Below are 16473 nucleotides of genomic sequence, written 5' to 3' on the forward strand. Positions count from 1 at the left end.
GGTAAGCAGCTGTTGCGATAATGCAAATTCATTTGCAAAGGTTATCAAAAGAGATGGAGAGTACTGGAAATCTGAGAAGACTTGTTGTCACCTGCACTCCAGGGAACATCATTGAATTCCTAGTGGAGTATAAATAATAATAATAATGATGATGATGATGATACTTTTTAACAATAAATCTAATCCTAAAAGAATGAGTTCTATTAATTCAAGATTGTTTTTTTTTGTTTGTTTGTTTTTTTGTAGAGCTTTGTTTTGTTATTTTTGTTTTTGTTTTTTTACCTGTTGACTGGAATTTTTTGATGCATATCAAAGTAAGGTTACCACCTTATCATCCAATGTCTAAATTTTGTTTGTTGTTCACTGTTGAAGCTAATATTTCAAAAGATTTAATTAAATGAATGTAATTTTTATTTAAAACAAATCACACTTGTTTGAAAAAATTAATGCCTTAAAAAAACACACACAAACTGAATGCATGTTTTAATTTTAATTTCTCATTTTTTTGAAGATGTTCTAATAAAAGTAGTAAGAATAGGAGGAGTAGAAAATAAAATAAAAAAAAGAATAGGAATATTTTATGAATAGTAAGAATAATTGGAGAAGTAAGAGGAATAAGATGAGTAGTAGGAGAAGGAGTGAAAAGTGATAATAAAAAGAGTATAATAATAGAATGGGGGGCAATAAGACTAATAAGAGTGGAAGGGGGAGTAGAAATAATAGGAGGTGAAGTAAGAATAATGAGGCAAAAAGAGTAACAGTAAAGAATGATAGGACGAAGATAGTAATAGGTGGTAGTAGAAGTAGTACTAATAGTTATAGCTATAATAATTGTGATAATGGTAGTAGTAATAAAGCTTGGTATTATACCCATAAGCCTGGTTCCATATATCCCATAAATCGTACCCCCTCCTTATGATTGTACAGACTGATTGGCAGTGCCCCTACCCACCTTATGTCGCATGTACTGCAAGCAACAGGCATTCATTGAATATAGCATGCCACACGCTCACTCATCCACCCAAACAACATTTTTCCGACTGATTCAAATTTAAATGGGACACCACCTGACAAGAAGAGATGAAGACATTGTTGTTGTTCCTGATTGTAAATTTCTTTTCAAATGCTACCATAAATAAAATAAAAGTGAATGAAAAGTGTTCTGTTTTATTTCTAACACATAAATATCCCAACTTGTGGATTACGGAATATTATGCTGTTTGAATTCTAGAGGATGCAAAATATTTGTATTTGTTTCATGGAAAGTCATGAAGAGAATTGTTATATTTTTAAAAAAAATCAAGCATTGAAAAAATAAACAACATTTTTAGATCATAATAAAAGTTATGTTCAAACAATGAACTAGTTATAATACTAGGTTATTCTCGGATATTGTTTAGTGAACATTCACAGCCTTCGAATTGAGATCTTTGTGCTTAGTGCATTCATTACCCTATATTTCCCTCCTTCTACCACTTCTCATCTCATTTGCCCTTCACCATCATCTCACGTATTATTAAGTAGTGATCCGAAGAGTGGAAAAACACGCACACGTTGAGAACGGCTTTATCTTATATGGTCCTTGACATTTTTTTTTTTTTTTTTCTCAATCTTTTAAAATTCGAATATTTGCAGAAAAAGGAGACGGGGATGAAGAATTGGCTGATAACAATGAAAAAAAGAAATTTTGACTCTTGTAAAAAAAATAAATAAATACCAGCTCAAGATGGATGCAGATGCCTTTGAGTTAGGAAGTTAGCTTAAAAAAAAAAAAAAAAAGAAAGTCCAACTCCCCATCAGATGAATGAAAGACTCTAAAATAAGAAGTCAGAATTCTTGCAATTCTTAGAGTGGAACCGTATAACTTCCAACTCCATAACCATATTCTCCACTCTCAAATCCTTAAAAAGAAAAAATGGAATTCTTGCAAATATTTCTTGACACCTGACTTCACCCTCCAACCCTCAACTTTTATTTTATAGTTAAAGTTTTATTTAAATAAAAACTGAAATAGTATAAAAGTATTGAAACCAAAAAAGTTTTAAATTCTGTTTTTAAATATTTTAATTATGAAATTAAATCCATTGGAATCCATTTCGGTTCTTCATAAATCATTTCAATCTTTTACTATTTGAAAAATAAAAAGCAATCAATCGTTTCATGTCACTTTGAAATTTGAAAGAAATTTGGAAACACATAAATTATCAAAATTAAAAGCCATTTCTGGCTTTAAAATTTTTAGCAAATTTTGATGTATTGAAAGTTTTGGAAAAATGAAAGTGAAACGACTCCCAGGCAGTACCGACGAGATAAACTCATATAATCTTGTTGTTGCAACAGTGTTCACCCTGATTGCCTTGAGCAGACTTCTTCTCTCGTTTGCACTATGGCAACTCTCCCACGACGATCTTGAACAAGGTGACAAGAGATGGTTAACCAATCATGATTCCATCATTGAAGACCATTTGTGGATTTGAGTGCTCAACCAATGGTTGTCACCCACATTTTCAACTAACCACCGACATGCTTGCACCACCCAGGTAGAAAAATGTCACAAATTAATTTCCCTTCTGGGCCATGAGCTGCATGCTTGGACCATGGCAACTCACTGTTACTGTAATAAGACAGACAACAGAGACTTCAGATTAAGATTTTGTATATTTCTCTATCTCTGCTGAACGCTAGCACAGTTTAACAATATTAAACCCGCAGCAGTAGCAGCAATGATGTATGCATCTACTCACCTGTCTTGTCCTCGTCCTTTTCATCCATGTTTTCTGCAGTAATGGTATAGATTTTAGGTTCTGTAATTATAAGATTGATTTTCATGATTAAATTAATAGAATATGACCTGTTGAGTCACTTTGGTTATATTGTTGAATCAGGAATAGATGAATATTTGCAAAGTTAAATCCAAAATCAGTCTCTTTTTATCTCTTCTATCTTTCTCTCTTTCCATCTCCAGCTACAGGTAAAATAGTATTACTACAAGTAGTTATATTCCATTTTGTTTGTAACAAATTGTTTTATTCCTTTCTTGATTACCTTTGACCATTAACAAACAAAGATAGAATGATATATATATATATATATATATATATAATAAGAGTAGAGTCAAATAGTGGAAGGAGCTTACTAAAAAATGGGGTACTTTGTGAGTTAATTGCAAATTATGACTAATTAAAACAACAATTAAAATGGATATATTTTCAAACACAACGACTGATGAATATTTTAACATATTTTGTGTTATTAAAGTCTATAGAAAAAGAAACAAACGGTGATGAACTCAGCTTTAATATAATCATAGATACTTGTGGCAAAATTATAAATAAGCCTTGTCTAAAGAAAAAATGAAAAAATCAGTACAATAGAAAGATGATGTTTTTATTTCAATTTTTTTTAACAAAAATGTTTTGAACTCAAACCTTCTGCATGATATTTGTTCCTTCATTTTTTTTTTTTTTTTTTTTTTTTTTTTTTTTCATCTAAGTTCCAATTTCTATTTTTTAGATGAGGTTTGGTAATTTACAATATTTAGCATACTATTCCCGACTCTGTTATTTTCTCATTTCGGTCAATATAACCTCCGACCTTCTTCAGGTGTATCATTTTAAATTTGGGAATCATGTCTACTGGTATGAGGACAATCTATCACTATGGATTCAGTACCATGATCAATTCAAATCCATGTTCAATTTAAAATCATGATCTTCAATACCATGTTCAGTTCAAAACTTTGTATTCTTCCGTTACTAACAAGCAGAACGTTAGCCAAGCGAAGAATTTATCTGGCATATGAACACAGTATGATGATTATGTATGAACGTGAAATCTTCATCGAAAGCTTCCATTGCATAAAAACATGATATGATGGATGAGTAATGTAAGTTTTAAAGACAGGTTTAGACCTGATGACCTCAGAGGAAGATTCAATCTGGACAAAGAGAACAGAAGACCTGGATATGGTCATGTTGAAAGAATGGATAAGAGTTCTTGGGTAAGTTGATGTGGAATAGTGCAGGTAGCAGATCTGTTGGCAGGGGCTGGTCAAGGAAAACACGGGAGGAAATAAGAAGACTGGACTTAATAGAAAGATAAAGACCTAGTCAAAGATTGGTTAGTTTTAAAATAAATTTCTAAAAGTTGTCTAACGCATTTCAACATGTAAAATGGGCGTTGATGATGTTATGTTTGAAAAGATCTTTAAAATGCTTGGCAGTTCATTGATTGAAATATTGTAAAAATAAAAATAGTACTCAGTAATCTAAACTATTTCTCTTTGTACAGTAAATGAACATATTTTAACAGGATTCAGAATGTTTTTTCTTCTTCATTGTTGTTGCCATTATCACAAGCTTTCGTGCCATTATTTCATTCCAGCATTATTTAGGTTATTTCTATCATAGTTGGTGATCATGGAATTTTTTAACTGAAATCCTTTCTTTAATCCACTGGAATATTTTTTGTTCTGTGTTTAATTAAAAACAGAACAGGCTGATAATAATTGCAATATAGGTGCAATATCGATTTTCCGGTAACTGATAGTCCAGTACTTGTTTTAAATCACAATAGGGACAACAAAATGCTAGTAGTGCTACATGATTTGTTTACACTGCACCTGCTGGAGGTAGTCTCTTTATTTGGAGATTATAGCTTATTTTGCTTAAATTTAAACCTAGTTATAGCAAAGAAAAAGTTGAACTGCTAGAAAAACTTTGGGTTATAGTTACGGTATGTGTATGATTAATGGATTAGTGTTGTGATAAATTATTATTAATATGAAATCGGATGGTCCATTAAAACGGTTAATTTAGCAAGCCTCAGGAACTAGGGGTGGCAGAAAATAACTGTTGCACATGTAATAATTACCAATTAATTGTAGTATATGACCTCAAGCAATTCCAAACATCAAAACCAACATAAATGGTAGTTCATAGAGAAAGTCGTTTCATATCAGCATGTCTAATATGCAAATCACTTTCATGTGGAAGCAACATAGATTAAAAAAAAAGCCACAGGGAAAGAAACGTTGATTAAATCATTTTTAGTATATAAATAGATGCTTGTTAGTAGCTGAAGATAATTTATAAGCACTAAGGAAAAAAAAAAAGAATATCATCATGTTCGGTTTATCATGCATTTTACATGCTAGCATTGTGTTGGATGGCTTAAAGAAATTGATTTAAAAAGTAACCTATCATCTCTGACCAGGTCTTTATTTATCCCTCTTTCTCTCAAGTCCATTTTTATCACTTCCTCCCATGTTTTCTTTGGCCTTCCCCCTAAGAATTGGACCTGCTACTGTTTTACATCTACTAACCCAAGAACTTTCATCGATGCTTATGGTCACATGATCAACGTTCTTTTACACACATTTCCTGTACTTTCCAGATTTTTCTTTTTAGGTTATCAGATCTAAGCTTGTTTTTATGATTCACATTACAAATCCATCAAATCATTCTCATATCACTTTTGCACCATGCAACGCATGTTCTCAACCCTCACTGACCCGGTTTCATTTCCATACATCATCACTGGGGCTATGACAAGAGAATATTCTTATCATTGTTTTGACTCTCAAGCATATATCCAAAACAGACACAATTAATCAAGAACCACATCAATCTATCTAAAAACATACAAGATATTAACTGATATATACTCGAGAGTCAAAATAAGGAAAAGAATATTCTCTTCTCATATTTGTCAACACTGGTAATGCTCTACTTGTTAGTCCAGGTAAAAATTTCCTGAACTTACTCTATCCACTTCTAATCTTACAATCACACTAGCACCTGCTCCATCCTGTGCTCCAATGGTATCACCAAAGTAACAAAACTTCTCGGCAACTTTAACATCTTTGTCATCTAAATATACTTTGTTCACATCTGAGTTTGCATCCATCACATTGTCTTATCCTTTCTCTATATAAACTGGTTATCCTCTCTCATCACATTGTCTTATCCTTTCTCTATATAAACTGGTTATCCTCTCTCATCAAGTTGCCAGTAAATTCGCTGCACTCCTTGTGTACCCAATGCTTACAAGCACTACAAATAAAATTGCATCCGACTCTCTTTTCACAAACTGAGCAGGGAAATTTTCTTTCTTGTTGGGAACTTTCCAACATTACAACCACTGATCATCACTTTGGTGTTGATGACATTCATTTTCAGACTTTTTACTTCCATAGAATTCTCCCAAGTGTTTGTCATTGTATCAAGGGCAAGTACTAAATCATCGATATACAGCACTATATAAAAAATCATCAATATACAGCACTATATAAAAAATCATACTAGACATTAAGTTTATGAATTTCCACCCACATCATCATCATCAATTATCTCCCTGATCACATGATCAAATGGATAAAGACATTGATTGTTCTAAAATCAATTCTTCTTTTCTAGGTTGTGGGTTCAATCCTTAGTAAAAAAAATTTTATTTTGTAATCTACAAAAATCAAGACCTCGGACAACACCAGATAATCCTGTTAATGTATTATATATAAAGAAAACCTGTGTGTGTGTGTCTAGCTCAACATCAAAACTTATACAAAGCATGTCTTTGTGCAAAATATGGAAACACACATGCATATATATATATATATATATATATATATATATATATATATATATATATATATATATATATTAGAAGGTTATCACAATGCAAGAAACAGAAAGTTGTTTATGTTGAGAAGAGAAGACGAAAACAAGTAATTTTATACATATATATATACACTCATGAGCAAAAAAAATAAGCCAAGAAGGAAGAAATCGATTTTTCAATATTTTCCATGAATTTTTGTTAATTTTGACTGAAAATTTCTATTTTGCAGATCATTATTATTATAGCATATAATAATAAGTGGAAAAATTAATCCTAAAAATGGTAAGACCGCATCTTGGCGAGGATATAAAAAACCGAATTGCAGAATTAAGGCAGTCCAAAATGACTTATAAGCAGATTTTTGATATTTTAAAAAAAGAAAATGTGAAAACATTTCTTTCTGTAGTGAAGCGAATTGGTCAAAGGTTTGAAGTTAAATGCTTGGTAAAAGGGAAATCTGGATCTGGTCACCTTAGAGCATTCACTTTGAAGGACGACCACAGGCTTAAATTAACTGTTTTGAAGGATTGAAAGAAAACTTATGTTGACCATAGCAAAGAATTCAAAACAAGGGTTGGAAATTCTCTTTCTAGATATACAATATCTAGACAAATGAAAGAAATGAGATTTTCTTCTAAAAGGTGTGCAAAGAAGATTTTTATCTAAGAAGAACATCAATGATAGAAAGAGATTTTTCTCGTGTTATGGCAAGAAAGATACAGACTGTTTCAGGAATGTTTTCTGGTTAGACGAATCAAGATTTTGTCTTGTTATTGATGCTCCCGATGCTCTCGAATAGTGCAATCAAGAACTGGAGAAAGATTTTCGCCAAGTTGCATAAAAACGACAGTTAAACACGGGAATGGAGGGATAATGGCATGGGAAACTTTTACTGCAGCAAGAGTTCAGGAACTTATTAGACACTAGCGGGGGTTACCCGGCGTTGCCCAGGTGTTTGGAGGTGTGTGTGTTAAAAAAAAAGTGTTGGCTGGGCGTTTGGAGGTGTAAAAGAAAAAAAACATTTTTAGTAGGAAGGTAGGATTGAACTCCGAAGTCTTGACGCGAAGGTGGAAACGGAAGGGAAAAAAGCCAGACACCTAACCACCTCGGCCACGAGGGAAGAGAAATTGATAAGTCTGTTAAAATAAGGTTTATAAAGTAAAATATACAGGTGCGAGGAAGTGGTGTGATGTTTGACCTAGTTTTGCGCTGCAAGCCAGTTACTGTTTCCCCCGCTTTTCGATTTTCGAAGACGCGGCAAGCTGGTAAAAGTCAGGCAAATTAAATACACACGCAACCCCCGTTGTTAAGTCATACATATTATCATTTAGACGTGATATAAAAAGTTTTAAGAAAGAGCGAACCCCCCCCCCCCGAGAAAGCCTCAGACATACACAAAAAGCGAACATACATACATACACACACACATTTTGCCTTTTATGTATATAGATTAGAAGTCAATCAATGCAAAGGAATACATTTGAATATTAGAAACAGGACTGTTACTAAGTATCTAGAAGCTGGGAATATCCTAGAACATTTTTCAACATGATAATGCCCCTGAACACACTGCTAAAGTCACAAAAAATGGTTTTCTGATAATTCAATTGATGTGATATTTTGGCCAGGTCAAAAGCCCTGATTTAAACCCAATCGAGAATATTTGGTCCATATTATCTTGTGCATTGGCCGGAAGAACTTTTTCAAACAATGACAAACTGTGTAAAGTGAATGGAAGAGCATCTCCTCTTCACAGTGTTCCACTTTAGTTGAGAGCATGTCTAAAATGATTGATCTTTTAAAGAAATCAAAAGGGAATGCGATTCCATCCTAAGCATTTATTAAAGTAAATGTCTTGTTCGGTGTTATTAGTCTCGTTTAAGTTTTCTTGTTCAATTGTTCTGTGTCCAATATAGTTTTTAGTGCAATAAAATTTGTTTGGCCCATTTTTTTATTTTAAAAAATTTTTTTTATTGCTCACGAGTATATATATATATATATATATATATATATATATAAATGCAAATTGAAGTTACTTAAAAAGATTTACGACTAATTTATTATTCAACAAGGAGTACAAAAATTTAATGTTTTTTTTTCTTTAATTCATGGATTTGCAATCTCATCAGAGGAAATGTTTTTAGCAAAACAATATTTATAGGCAGTCATAAATTTTGCTATTTAGCGCATGGATTGAAAAAACGAAAAAGCTTTGCACCCAAACCTAAAAGAAGCCAGGATTAAAAAAGAATATTCCATGGTGTAGTTAGGTTCAATGAAGAAAAATATAGGACTTTTATATTAGCTGTAATCTGAAAATATTAAAAAAATTTCGGTTTATACATATATATATATATATATACAGTGCCACAAAAAAAAAAAATCCGCACTTGTTATTGTTTTCAAAAACTGAAAATTTAAGTTAAATTGAATGTAACTGTTTAAACAAAGTATACCTCATTTGATTCGCCTTTTATTTCTTTATAATTTTACCTGTTCATATTTAACTTTTAATTGAAGTATCCTCGTGTTCAAAAATTAAAAAATTAACTCCAAATCAAGAAGACAAAAAGAAACTCTGCACAATGGAAAATTGTTATTTAAATATAACTTTAAAGCATTAATGCAACACAAATACAACAGGAATACAATGAACTAGTTAATATTTAGTAGCATAGCCCTTCTGCAATTTGACAGCCTGCAACTTTTGTGGCATTCACTTTAATTAGTCAGTGAAAAGGTATGCCACTTTTCTTTAATTTTTGTCCAAAGTTCTTCCAAATTTGAAATTTTATCATTACGTAGATGTTGCTTGATGTAATGCCATACGTTTTCGATAGGATTGAGGTCTGGAGATTGTGCAGGCCAATCCAAACACGGAATATCATGCCCTTCCAGAAAGCTCTTGACATTGCCAGCTGTGTGAATGAGAGCATTATTCTGCATGAAGATGGGATTATCATCCAAATTCCAGCTAAATTAAGGTAGAAAATGCTCAGTAAACATATTAATGTACTTAATTTGACCTTGCAAGCGACCTATAGGCCCTGGACCATTGGCACTAATAACGCCCCACACTAAAACTGAACCTCCACCACGTTGAAACTGTGCACCTAGGATTAAATTCTTCATCCTTCCTTCGACTGTTTCTGAGGTTGTTTTTGTCTTCTCAACACAAACAACTTTCCATTTCTTACATTTTGAAAACCTTTTAATACTTTCCCAAATACATATCACACACAATGTTTCAAGCAAACTACATCTCTCTCTCTCTCTCTCTCTCTCTCTCTCTCTATCTCTCTCTCTCTCTCTCTCTCTCATATATATATATATATATATATATATAATGTATGTATATATGTATGTATTGTTTTGCGGTTCACCAAGAACAGAATTAGTTGTGGGCGTGGGTGATATTTAAAGCACTTCTTTAATGTTATTATGTAGTAATTCATGAACGCTTTTTTTCTAGTTGCTAGAAAAAGCAAAAGAATGGGTGATGAAGAAAGGATTACAAAAAATATATATTAAACACGTTTTGTAAGTCTCCTATTTTGTTTTCCATATCTCCAGGGAATTCCAGGTAACCATGCTTATTATAAATATAATGTAACTTGTATGTAGTATATATATATATATATATATATATATATATATATATATATATATATATATATATAATTATTTTTTTACTATAATAATTATTAAATACCTACAGACACTAGTGTTTCATCCTTTCGGGAATCTTCAGTGCAGGGTGTCACGATTAATATCAGTCGAACGATTCAAACCCCGCATCACGAGACATCTCTGTATACATATCAATAATTTAGAAATATTGCCAGACATTTGAGTTTATTTCAGATAGTGGGGGTTGTCTGACTTGCTATTTGCTTTCAAACTTCCCCTTACCTTTTGAAATGGTTTCGTCAAGGAGCTGTAAGGCACATGTTTTTACTCACTAACTTTTGTGCTATAGAAGAGATTTATGTTTTTGTATACAAATAAATGCACATTGTTCTTTATTATAAGACTAGCAGGCTACCTGGCATTGCCCGTTTGTAAAATCCACTTTAATATGATATTTTGATTAATGCAGATTTCGTATTTATTACTATACTATATTGGACCCAATATATAGTAATGATTTAAAAAGTTTAACAAAAAAATGATTTGTACACCACCACCGAGAATTGAAACCAAAATGTTTAGCTTACAATTTACTTTTTCCTTTGACGTTAATGCCTGAGCTATGAAGACATGTTTGCTGCAAGGCTAAAAATTAACACATGAATCAATAGCTATTACACTATGCATGCATATTTGTACTGCCATCGTTCAACCTTCACCTGGCAAATTCCTTCTTTTCTTTTTTTTTTCATTTTCACACTTTTGCACCGATTTTCCTCAGCTAAAACTCAAATAAAAAGTTTTGCATGGCTTCGAATACCCTATATATTAAGTTTCATGCCTGTAGACAAAAAAACTGGCAGAGGAGTTTGGTAGGCAAAATTTTTTTAAATAAATATATATACGCATACATAAATATATATAGAATGATGTTTGTGTTTACCATAAACTTTTTACGCAAATATTACACAAGTATAAATCATGTAGAATATCTGTGAGAATATAATTACACGTAATAGTTAACTAAAGATGATCATCCCATAAAGAAAACTGAAAAAACTGATAGGGAATTAATTAAAATGAATTTTTAAAAGAATATGCAAATTAATTAGATCTTTTGCAGATAAATACATTTCCATGATCCATATATAACAAAGTTGTATTTTCTTTTTAAATAAATAGAAAAACGGGTTTTTAATATGAATATCAATACACAAAAAAAAAATTATAAGAGTATAGATTATCACCTTTGGTAAGGATTGAATCTTAAGTCTCAAGAAGACTGTCACTTAGAACTAATTGTTAATCAACACCACGATGTCAAAATTCCAGAAATAAAATTTGAACAATTTTTTTTATTTAGATTCATAAGTAAAGATACATAATTATCAAGATTATACAGTGTCCACAAAGTCTGGCTACATTATGTAGCCAGATTTTATGAACACCCTTTATACACACGCACACATGCATTTGTTCCTGCTAAATTAGACAAATTGCCAATTGGACATAAGGAGCTAGTGTTTGAGGTGCTACTGTGTACAGGGAACTATTTAAGATGAGCAAGATGTTTGTTCACATTACATTTAAAAGCCTGTATGTTAGTACAGTCAGCAAAGCAAAAAACAGGGAGTCTATTCTAAAGCCTAGCAATCCAAGAGAAGATGCTCTTAGAATAGAAGGATTTTTAGTATTTGGGGACCTCTACAGCTTGACTATTTTGTTGGAAGTATGTATGTCCAGGAGGTACAAGTGCAATGAATTCATCAGAGCACATTCCATTTGTGTTTGTTTGCATTCTCTGCACAGGCCATGTTGTTTTAGTAGGACTTAGGGTTATTTGATTCAATACTGACTGTTTATGTTGTCCCGGTCAAGACTATGACAAAAGGATTTTTCTTTTAAACAAAATCACAATTTACGGTTGTTATAGTGGAAGACGATGCTGGATGTTTTGTTGATGTTGATCATTATATGATTACCTGTCACTTGATGAGTAGAGGATGTCCTAAAATTGAATCAGTTCAAAGTTGGCCTTGTCATACTGGGCGTATTTGTATCCTCCAGAGAGCTTTGCCACATGTTTTAAAACAAAAAGCTTTGCCACATGCTTTAAAACAAAAAACTTTGCCACATGTTTTAAAACAAAAAGCTTTGCCACATGTTTTAAAACAAAAAGCTTTGCCACATGCTTTAAAACAAAAAGCTTTGCCACATGCTTTAAAACAAAAAACTTTGCCACATGCTTTAAAACAAAAGGCTTTGCCACATGCTTTAAAACAAAAAACTTTGCCACATGCTTTAAAACAAAAAACTTTGCCACATGCTTTAAAACAAAAAACTTTGCCACATGCTTTAAAACAAAAAAACTTTGCCACATGCTTTAAAACAAAAAACTTTGCCACATGCTTTAAAACAAAAAACTTTGCCACATGCTTTAAAACAAAAGGCTTTGCCACATGCTTTAAAACAAAAAACTTTGCCACATGCTTTAAAACAAAAAACTTTGCCACATGCTTTAAAACAAAAAAACTTTGCCACATGCTTTAAAACAAAAAACTTTGCCACATGCTTTAAAACAAAAAGCTTTGCCACATGTTTTAAAACAAAAAGCTTTGCCACATGTTTTAAAACAAAAAACTTTGCCACATGCTTTAAAACAAAAAGCTTTGCCACATGCTTTAAAACAAAAAACTTTGCCACATGCTTTAAAACAAAAAGCTTTGCCACATGCTTTAAAACAAAAAGCTTTGCCACATGCTTTAAAACAAAAAGCTTTGCCACATGCTTTAAAACAAAAAGCGTCTGCCGTTTATTTCTGATCAGCTATCAAAAGTACCAGTCTCAATTCTTATCTGATTGGCCCATCACTTTGCTAAACGTCCTCTTCAGCTTGAATGAAATTTTATATCTCCATTTCTTTGTCTATCTCACTAAGTTACTCCAACGATACTTCTTAAACATTTCATTGCAAACACATTGAGATTCTTCTCATTCTCTGCTTGTATAGTTCATATTTCACTTGTAAATAATCAGAACTGTCAATGAATTGTAAAGTCTTAACTTCAGAGATGCCGATGTGCCCTTCCATATCTTTTCTTTTAGACATTCAAATGCAGAAGTTGATATTCATATTCTCAGCCCTAATGTAATAGATAACAAAACAATAGAAAAAAAATGGATTAACTGTTTTGTTGTCTATTATAGTAGGACTGATCTTTTGTCCAAGATAAGACTTTGGTTTGTAATCTGCAGGTAATGTGTTCTACTACAGATAGTTGTTATTTTTAATTCTATATTTTTGTTATTTTATGAAACTTTGATTGGAAATCTACTTTTATGAGAAAGGATTCTTTAATCTTGTCATTTTTCATTGACTTTAGATTTGAACTAACTTAAGTTTATATAATTTGACATTCAGGAAATGATAATCTGCGTACCAAGTTTGGATGAAATCCAACCAGTATTTTCAGAATCCATAACATACAAACAAACATAACTTTTATTTTATGAATTAGATCATACTATTTTATTGGTTTTATGCAATTTTTATACTGATTATTTTTTTTTAGATTACAATGTTACTTTGTTTCTTTTATTGAATGACAGACCTACAATCATAACTCTTACTACAACTAAATCAAGACACAAGTCTCACCGAACACAAACAAACTCTCTGTCCATGATAACTACCGAAAATTAACTGACTCCTTCTGCTGGAATATATATATATATATATAGATAGATATTTGTGTCTTTTTAGTAGCCCAGTCTGCAACCCATTCGAAGATTATCAGCTGCCGATCTATGGACATATAAAAACTGTCTGGTCGGACTGTATTTTTTTTTTTGAGTATTTTACCTCCAGCATGGATTCTCTATTTAAAATGAAGAAATTAAATTCTGAGTGGTTAACCCCAAACCAGATATATTTCCCATTTTGTTTTTTCTTGCTCAAATATTTATCTCATGGCAAGCCTGTTGTTTGTATGCATTGCAAATATATAAACCATTAAATATATAATCCATTAAATATATAAACCATTAAATATGCCACCTTGTGCGTGCTTACAGCATACCATATGCTAACCTATGCAGCCACAAGGAATGTCACAGAAACGGAGGCCAGTACAAAATAATGATGATATTAAAGACATAAACCAGGCTCTCTTCCCCCTCTCACTTTTTAGAATCAAATGTAGATGAGCCGATTATGAAAAAAGAGAGGAGAGAGGAGAAAGGAGAGTAATATCCAATGAAGTGATAAATATAGAAAAATTATATCTTCACTTTTTTCTAGTGTCCATTAGGACAGTAGGGGTAGATGGAAATAAGAAGGTCAAACTTATCTCACTTTCTTTATTTATGACTAAGAAAGTAGCATGTTGATGAGGATTAAATATTAAAATTGATAAAATCATTTGAAAATAACTTTTTTGTTTTTAACGTCATGGAGCAATGTTTGTCATAAATCACTGATGGAACATATTTTTCATGTAGTTTTTTTTTTTCTTTTTTTCTTTGCTTTTAACTCTTATTCATCTCAAACAAAGCACAATACCACTTGAATGTAAGGGGATGCTATATAGGACCATATTTACAAGGATACTGTGTATGGAGTTGAGCAGCAAGGTGTCCATGTACTTAAACTTCTGCATGTCAGTACAGTCAGAGAAGCAGAAGACTGGGGAATTCTGAAGTCTTGCAGTTGAAGGGAAGAAACTATTCGAGTAGAAGGCTTTCTTGTATGTAGGGATCTCCATAGTGAAAGAGTGGGATTTTGCTGCTTGTTAGATTAGTCAGGGTTATTTATGTTGAGGTGGCGCAAGTTCTATGAGTTCATCAGAGCACATTCCATAAAAGTACTTGTAAAACAGAGACAGGGATGCAACATTGTGGCAATGTTAAAAAAAAAACTTTTAATCACAAATGGATTTTGCTTTATATATAAGATTAGCGAAAAATTCATCTGTTAATAAATTTTGTTTTTGAAATTTAAATTTCTAGATTGAGGCAAGTTAGTTAGAAATTTTACTAATATTAGTTTATACTCGCTCCTTGAGCAGTGTTGCTACTGTACCTGGGTATGTCAATTACCAGCTTTATTTAGCTTATACCGCTTTATGAAGAAATGAAGAAAAATATTTTAAATTTTGTGGGGAAAATGTATCCGACTAATTTGTATAAGAAAGTGTCTACAATGAATGTCTAACATATTGCTTTCATTAACAAACAACATTAGAAATCGTTTTTAATTCACTTTGAACTAATGCTATTATATATGTCTACTTTTAGATGGGTTAGTAAAAAAAAATTTTTTTAAGATTTTAATTTACCATTCTTCTTTAGTAAAGTAGTTAATCCTAATTTTTCCAATTTCTTCCTGTAATCGTAATCTTTTATTCTTTTTATTAATCATGTTTCTATTCGTTGTCTGTCATGCAATCTCAATATTACATTCCAATGTCAGGGGATTAATTTTACTGATTTTTTTAATTTTGGATTTTTGTATGGAAATGGTTTTAATTGAAAGAATTTGCTCTCTTATTTTGCAGAAATCACAACTGCAACAGCCGCTCCAACATTACGAGAAAACTTGACCCCATGTCTCCGCCAGCACAAAATGCACAAAGAATCAGGTAACATCTATGTGCCGCATTGTACCAAAAAAGGTGGATATCATCGATTGCAGTGTACTAAGCACTTTTGCTGGTGCGTGGATCCTAATGGCGTTGATATCAAGGGAACAAACACCAGTAAATCTGAGGAGAAACCAGATTGTGAACACGGTAATTTCAATTTTTTTTTTATGTTAAAATTAAAAAAAAAAAATTATATATATTTTTTTAACTTTGACTCCCATGTTCTCTTAACTTTCATCCAGATTTACAAATTAAACTATAAGCTTTCAATAGGATTTCTTTTAAACTTTTTTTTTGAGACTAGTGTGCATCCTCTGTCAAAAATGCTAGTGTTTGCACTAATATTCATATAAATTTAATTTTTCATATATAAATTGTCAGTTCAAATGACCTTTTTTTTTTACATGGGGGTCACCACTTATCAAGGCCCGGAGGCCACTCAGGGATAAGAGTTATTGCGGGTACAGTAATCAATGAGATAGTATTGTAGTAATCATTAGTATTGGAGATTTGATAGAGTGTCTTACTTAAGGGAGCGGTTTGTCAGGAATTTGTTTATGTTGGATTTGAAGACATCCAAGTT

General features: G+C 31.9%; 1 protein-coding gene across 1 annotated transcript in view; it reads left to right on the forward strand.

Moving 5' to 3' along the window:
- The window catches only part of LOC145279873 (uncharacterized), a 266143-nt gene that overhangs the window by 206591 nt on the left and 43079 nt on the right, over positions 1–16473 (forward strand). Inside the window, exon 4 of the mRNA XM_080131330.1 lies at positions 15804–16037. Coding sequence (XP_079987456.1) covers positions 15804–16037 — 234 coding nt within the window. The remainder of the gene's footprint in view (positions 1–15803; positions 16038–16473) is intronic.

This window comes from Euprymna scolopes, chromosome 7 (assembly GCF_053919585.1).
Source record: "Euprymna scolopes isolate OS-2025 chromosome 7, ASM5391958v1, whole genome shotgun sequence".
NCBI lineage: Eukaryota > Metazoa > Mollusca > Cephalopoda > Sepiida > Sepiolidae > Euprymna > Euprymna scolopes.